Source organism: Protobothrops mucrosquamatus, unplaced genomic scaffold (assembly GCF_001527695.2).
Source record: "Protobothrops mucrosquamatus isolate PMUCROS unplaced genomic scaffold, P.Mucros_1.0 scaffold1663, whole genome shotgun sequence".
Classification (NCBI taxonomy): domain Eukaryota; kingdom Metazoa; phylum Chordata; class Lepidosauria; order Squamata; family Viperidae; genus Protobothrops; species Protobothrops mucrosquamatus.
The window spans coordinates 139,451-146,955 of record NW_015387820.1 but is presented as its reverse complement, the minus strand read 5'-3'; the positions used below and the strand labels follow the sequence as shown (position 1 = coordinate 146,955).

The following is a 7,505-nucleotide window of genomic DNA, read 5'->3' as shown; positions in this document are numbered from 1 at the left end:
GATCCTAAACCCCCTAGGTTGCAAGAAGAGCCATGGGGGCCGGAGCGCGCCACAGCTCGTAAACAGCGGGTGCGCCCTCCCCTAGTGTGATATGGCCCTCTGCTCCCGCCATATCTACCCCTCCCATACACACTCTTAATGGAATTGCCCTCTATTAGGCAGACCCTCTATTAGGCAGACCCTCTATTAGGCAGACCCTCTATTAGGCAGACCCTCTATTAGGCAGACCCTAATAAATTAATTAATTTATTAATTAAATTAATAATTTGTCTTACATTATGTTTCATATATCTTCCAGTTATAAATCCAGATTGATCACTATGAATCAATTGATTCAACACTTGCATTAATCTATTTGCCAGTACTTTTGAAAAAATCTTATAATCTGTATTCAGTAAAGATATAGTTCTATAATTCTTAGGTTGAGTCAAATCCTGACCCTCCTTAGGTATTAAAGATATGAAAGCAGTTCTCCAGGAGGGAGGTACCGCTTCACCCAACAAAATACTATTAAACAATTCCCTTAATGATTCTATCATTTTTTCCGATAACATCTTATAATAAATTGCTGTAAATCCATCTGTACCTGGTGCCTTACCAAGTTTTAATTGCTTAATTGCCCCCTTTATCTCCTCCAATGTAATTGGGCAATTCATTTTTTCCCTTTGATTATCTGACAATCTAGGAAAGTGTGCCCCCTGTAAGTAATTATCTATTTGTTCAACTTGTATTTTTTCAGAAGCATATAACTTAGAATAAAAATCTAAAAAACTCTTTTTAATCAGGTTTTGTTGAGATGTCATTTTACCATTATAATTAATGTATTTCAATACAGTTGTCAATCAAAAAAATCATCAATAACATTTCATCTATATGAATCCAAATCCTGTATTAAGCTTTACTATTTTCAATTACCATATTCTGTTTCGCTACAATAAAAATGTTATTAACACTTCAGGTGTCTCTCCATTCCCTTTTTCCTTAACATAGTCAGTAATCATTTATTAATATCATTTCTTTTTTCAAAAATCCCTCTTATTCTTCTTTCATTACCAAATAACTATCCTTTCTAACAACAAAAATATTGTTCCAAAAAATACATTTCTACTCTATTTTTTAAATCTATAATCTATCAATCAATCAATATCTATATCAAACTCATTTAACCCCCACCCAGAATTGCTATATCCACAACAAACATGTTAATACACAAACAAACATCTTCTTACTAAGTTCAAATATTTAATTAATCTTTATTCAATCTAATGTCTTATTCACCTATCTTAAACCATAAATCAATCCGTATCTAGAAAGCCTTTTAAACCTGTTATGTAGAGTTTTGGATCACACTCTTAAATCTTATTCTAGCTTTCTTTTTATGCCAAGTAGGTTTCCATAACAGAGCCTCAATATCAACAAATAAGTCTCTCATTGTGCCTTGTAGTATCATTTGGGTCAAAAAAGAGCGTCCCCTCCTCTGTTTTGGAGACCTGACTCCTTTGTAGATAGTCCCTTGTTGTTTTAGAGATTCAAGTCTCGACATTTGGATCTGTTGAGTAGAACACTCAATTATATCCAATTTTGTAGTTAGTAGTTGATTATCCAAGTTATCCTGATTCTCAATTAGTTGTATTTGTACATCCATTTCTGTTGGTTTTGAGATTGTGAGTGATTTAATTACAGTCATTTTTTGTTCATCAGAAATCTTATTAGGTTGTGTATAAAATGAAATAGAATCTTCTTTAATGTTGATTGGTTCCGCTTCTGTTGTTTTTTGGTCTGTAGAATGTTCAGATAGAATCTGGAGGTCAGTTTGTAGGTTCAAAGTAAAATTTCTGTTTTTTATTTCTGTAGTACTCTCTTTTATTTGTAAACGTATTTGTTCAGTGGCTTCATACATTTTTTCCAATATAAGTTTACAGTTGAGTTGTGAATAGGGTTTCTCCATTTCGATAGTGATTAGAAACAGTCCTGTTATCTTTTAGTGGAGGCTGTATGCAAAAAAACATTTAACCAGTGTCCACCCCCACAAATACAGCTGCTGAATTTCTTTGTCTTTTCCCTTTTATGATGAGCCAGTCTCAACATCAAACAGGGAAAAAAGACAATTGCAATTTTAACTTTCTCCACAAGGTGTCCTCAGTAGACTGTAAAATCTCTTCCCAGACACCAAAATATCGTTAACAAGATCAGAAAAGGAAGAAAAAAAGGAAAAAAAAATATTCTTCACATGTAGACTAAATCCAGTAATAAGTTCAATAATAGCAATTTTTTCAAGACCCCAAAGTAGATGGAAAAGTAAAGAATACAATTAAAGTTAATTTTCAGTCCATTTAAGCTTCTTTTCCCACACTCACAAACGCCGCTTTCTTAAAACAGGGAAATAGTTCCAAAAATGCTTTTTACAGGAAGCAAAAAAGAAAGGAGGACTAAGAGAGGAAAAAAAAATCTCACCCGGATCAAACACGGTGGTTCTTGCGCTTAGATGTTCTTCTGACTTCTGGTTATAGCAGCAAAGTGATCAGCCATTTTACTGGCCGATCTTTCCTCCATCAGCCTTAAGGAGCATTCTCGGACCGCGGAAGGGGCTGCCGCCCTTCCACAGTAGACGAGGGCCTCAACGGTAGTCGCCCCTCCAGGGCAACTTTTTGACCCGATTAAGGGTCTACCGGCAGAGAGAAAGCAGCCGGCGAAGAGAGCAGTCTGTCCGCACGGCTGCAGATGCCGCGATCCGGAACCGGAAGTCAGTCTGGTGATGTTTGATGCACTCATTTTTCCAGCCAACTAAGGGTAAAATCCAAACTGTAAAAGGAGCCAACTACTTTAGGCTAAATCCAATATCTCAAGGAGAAAAAACAAAATGCAGCAGGCAAAGAAAAAAAGGGGGGAAAAGCCAACTATCTTAGGCTAAAATCCAACCCAAAAGAATGAGCCAACTACTTTAGGCCAAATCCAACTCCTCCAGTCGGGTCTCAGATGTAAAGCATTCGCTGTCTCCAAATAATTCCTGTTTTAGTTATATACAGAGTCAACAAATATAGTTTTGAGAAGTCTTTTCAGTTGTAGACTCACACAAAGGCACTTTGTTTACACCAGGTGTTGTCTCAAGGTCAAATACTTTCAGAGTCTTTTATTGTTTAATAGTACTGTAGTTTCTTCTTTTACCACTAGATGTCCTTGTGCACTATTTTCTCAATATCTGGTTTTAAAAGATTATTACAAAGTTTTTCTTTTAAGGTTCTTTATACGTTATTTAGCCTTGAGATTATATCTAAAAAAAATTTTCCACCTCTTGTAGATTAAGTAGTCTTTCTTTAAATCAATCTGAGTTCAATTTTTGAAAGTTCTTTTGTATTCCTTAAAAATCTTCCCCCTTTGTAATTGCTCGCCGCCTTTAGGTCTTAATCCTTCTGGGGTCTTTACTTTTTAGCTCTTCCCAGTCAGGGCATCAACGTTTTTAAGTCCAAAAGGAAAAGGAAAAAACACTGGCTCACCCATTTTCAGCAGACTGTTGACAATCAGCTGGCAGAGCGCCGCGACTCCTCGCTTTCCTTCTGGCTGGCGACGGCTTGGGCTGCCTGGACTCACCCGGCAGCCTTTCCTCCGTCCTTTCAGAGGGTTTCTTCAGTCCGCCTGGACTGACCGCCATCTAGTCCGGGCTCCTGAGGCATCCCTTCTTCGTTGCCCCTCCAGGGCAACTTTCCGACCCTTTAGGGTCGCTGGGCAGAACGAAATCGGGCTGAGAAGCCGGAGCCCCGGCTTCTTCCACCCGTCTCGTCGAACGCCAAACTGGAAGTCCTTCTTCCCTGAGTCTTCGTGGTCCTCCTACAGGTGTTGGTAGGCAACTGGGGCTCAGGACCCCGAGTATTAAAGATTCAAGGAGTCTTGGTTTAATGTCATGGTTCCGATAGATGAGACCAATTAAAGAACTTGGAGGCTTGAGTTTTCCTCTAAGAACATGTTTATTGGTTACAAAGTGTATTGGTTACAAAGTATTGGCACAGTGAAAAGTGAAACCAAGACTAAAGTTCCCTCTAAAAAGTTACAGTATTACAAAGTTAAACTTCCCACCCCAGAAACTAATAGAACGGTTTGGCGGGCTTTCCAACATTAGGCTCAACCCCCAGTCTAACGAACAGAAATGACCTTGGTTCCCATTCCTGTGGCAACCGAAAACGAGCAAGATGGCTTCAGCCAGGTTCGTTGCAGAGTTGACAGTTGCTTAGTGAGTGAGTTGCAAGTCCCAATTGTGACCATTATGTGAGGACTACCAGCTAGGATAGGAATGATGAGTGCTGAAGGCCAAAACATCTGAAGGGCACCATGTTGGAAGAAGGCCAATATAAAAATCTGACTACTCATAACTTGTGTTCACAACACTTATTGTTATTAAATCATTTTCTGCATTCATAATGTATAGTATGTCAAACCATAAATTAAGTAAATAAACTAGATATTCGCAATAAGCCAGAAGAACTAGGACCAAGATTAACATTAATCAAACTTTATTAGTTGTACAAATACATCTAACAGATTTTTAACTAAAATAGTTAAATGTATGGTATAAATACACTTATATTTTGAATAGCTTGGACACTGGTTTTAAAGGAATAAGAAATAAAGATTGAGGGGTCTCTATGGTAACAAGTGAGGAGGACATACCATATGCAAATTATTGTGAGGTTGACAAATGATTTCATGTCCTAACAATGGAACTCGGAAGAGGACAACATACCATGTGCTGGTCATTCAGAAGGTGCACCACACGTGATGTCCACTCTCCCATGGGTACCAAATCAGGTGAAGTCTTGTAGAGGCGCAAGAGGCAGAGGGCAGCGCTCTGCTTCACACTGTCCATGGTATCACTGAGGTGTAATACAGACAAACAAAAGGGTCAGATAGTTGGTATCTTAGGGGAGGAATGAGAATGACTTGCTAATGGAAGGTTTTAGGTTTAATCTTTGACATTACCAGATAAAAGGATCAGTCAGCTGATAATGGAGAAAATACTTTGTTACTTGAGGTATTGGAAAGCCTTTTGTAGTCTTCCCCAATTTGAAGTATGAGTAATTGAGACCCTTCAGATGTTGCTGAACCACAATTCCCAGAAGCTTCCATTGAGACACATTGAGTATTACTGTACTGTCTCCAGATGTTACTGAACACTGCTAATTCCTACCCAAACTTAGGCTTTTGGGGTATTTTGGGGTATAATTATTAGAATTCTCACTGTTCCTTTTGGCAGGGAATTCTGGCAGTTCTAGCCTTAGTGAAACTGGAGGGTCTAGGATAGGGTCAGAATGGTATAAATAATGCCATGCGGGTGAATAAAATTATGTCTTCTGTTACAAATCAGCCTCTGGTGCACCTAAATACCATAATGAAAACAACCCATCTTACCCCACATGGTCCTTCGTACACTGACTCTGCCTTACCCAGCCACCAGGATTCGGGGGATCTCAGAAGCAAAGGCCTCTGCCATTTCACGGCTGCCAACATTGGCGATGCAATGCAGGGCCAGGCATATGAAGGTGGGATTGCGACTTGACAGGTCATTCTTGATAGCATTGTTGATGAGGCGGATCAGCTCACTGTTGGAGTTCACCAGCACGGAAATGAACAGGTAGCCCTAGAAGAGTAGACACGAAAGGCACAGAGAGAACCAAGGGTAAATTAAGCACTGTAAGACAGGCAGGGGCATATCTTTACTACAGGGGTAGAGAATCAATGATCCCCCAAGTCTTGTTGCATTACAGATTTCAGCAGGTCTAGCCAGTATGGCTGTGGTGAGGAATGCTGGGGGCTATAGTTAGGAAAAATTGCATTTTTTCCACTTCTGCTTCAATGAGCAAAACAACATGCAATGGATCACTTTGTCCTTCAGCAGACAATGGTTATAATAAGGCTGGCTAGATGCCCAAAATTGATAAGAGTGTGCTATTTAATTAATTTTGATTTCCTCTCTGGAACACAACCTTGCAGAAGCCCTTCCTCTGGCACTTTCATTAGCTGCCCCACTATTTTCTGCCAAAGCACGGAAGACTACAGGTAGTCCTCGAGTTACGAGTGTAATGGAGCCTGCACATTCCACTCGTAACTCAAAAACTCGTGGGAGTGAATCTCGTACCTCGGACGAGATCACTCCCTTGCTCGTTAAAACGAATGCAGCTCATTAAGTGCACATGAGGTATCTCAGGGTGGGGAAGGCCATGGGGGGGCTAGTGATGGAATAGGTCCCCAAGGCCTCCCCAACCCACTAAGATACCTCATGCTTCCCCCTCCCTTCCTGCTGCGCCAGACTCACCTTGAAAAGATACATCTCGTCTCTACCACGGTTTCTGCCTTTAAGGGAGAGGAGAGTCAATGGAAGCTCCTGGGTGCCCGTAATATCGCATGAGTTCAGGTACCGATCCTCTTTTGCAGAGAATGGGAGCCTGAACTCTCACGGTGTTTGCTCCCGCCCCCAACTCCTTTCTACTACTGCTGAAACAGTTTTCACCTTGGGGAAACTGGAAGCTCCATCTGCATGCAAATGCATGATTAGAAACGGAACAAAATGCTCCATTTCTCAAGTGCCCCACTGGCAGCCTCGCAGAGCTTCCAGTCTCTATCAGGTCTCCGTCCATGTAAAAAGAGTTTGAGCGCCTATGGGGCACTTGGAAACCAAGCATTTGCTTCATTTTCAAATGCTCCATAGGCGCTGAAACACAGAGACTGGAAGCTCTGCGTGGTTGCCAGTGCGCACTTAGAAACGGAGCAGAAGGCTCCGTTTCCCAAGCATAAAAAGTTTGCATAAAAAGTCAGTGCCTATACAGTGCTTCCAAATGGGGAAGGGTCTGCTCTGGCCGCCGCTGCCTCACTCCACCAGCATCAGGGCTCTGCCCATCCTGGCAAACCTAGCAGACAACTTTGTCTCCCAAAAAGTAGAGAAGGGAACTAGGGGATTAGCCATTTTGGATCTAATTCTCACTAACAGAGATGAAATGATAAAAGGTGTTGAAGCCATAGGAACCTTGGGAGGAAGTGATCATGCAATATTGGAATTCAACATTATGGAAGCACAAGCAATAGAACAGTCAAACTAGAGTCTTGGACTTTAAGAGAGCTAATTTCAATAAACTTAGAGAGGGCTTGGGAAGGATTCCATGGATGAGAATCCTCAAGGGGGAAAAAACTCAAGAAGCTTGGGAAATTTTGAAAAGTGAGATAATAAAAGCCCAGTCTAGCACAATACCAACAAAGAGGAAAAATAACAGCTCTCCAAAGAAACCAGCATGGCTGCATAAAGAACTCTCTGATAAATTGATAAAAATGCCCCTTCTGAGGCTCACACTCACTGCTTAAAGCAGTTGAAGGCACAATATAAGACTCTTCTAAAAGAAAAGAAAAGGGCGGCTCTGAAGGAATCTTGGCATAGACTAATTGCATCAGTCAGGACAAAAAATACATCCCTTTTTTGGCACATTACCAGAGGATTGGGGAAATCCCCCCTACCGCCAACTAAT

The 7,505-nt window shown here is 40.7% G+C and overlaps 1 protein-coding gene across 1 annotated transcript in view; it reads right to left on the bottom strand.

Annotated features, from left to right (window-relative positions):
- LOC107293592 (AP-2 complex subunit alpha-1-like) overlaps positions 1-7,505 on the bottom strand; it is a 126,498-nt gene that overhangs the window by 46,771 nt on the left and 72,222 nt on the right. Inside the window, exons 4-5 of the mRNA XM_029285427.1 lie at positions 5,436-5,629; positions 4,736-4,865 (exon numbers count right to left, since the gene is read on the bottom strand). Of these exons, the coding sequence (XP_029141260.1) occupies positions 4,736-4,865; positions 5,436-5,629 (324 nt within the window). The remainder of the gene's footprint in view (positions 1-4,735; positions 4,866-5,435; positions 5,630-7,505) is intronic.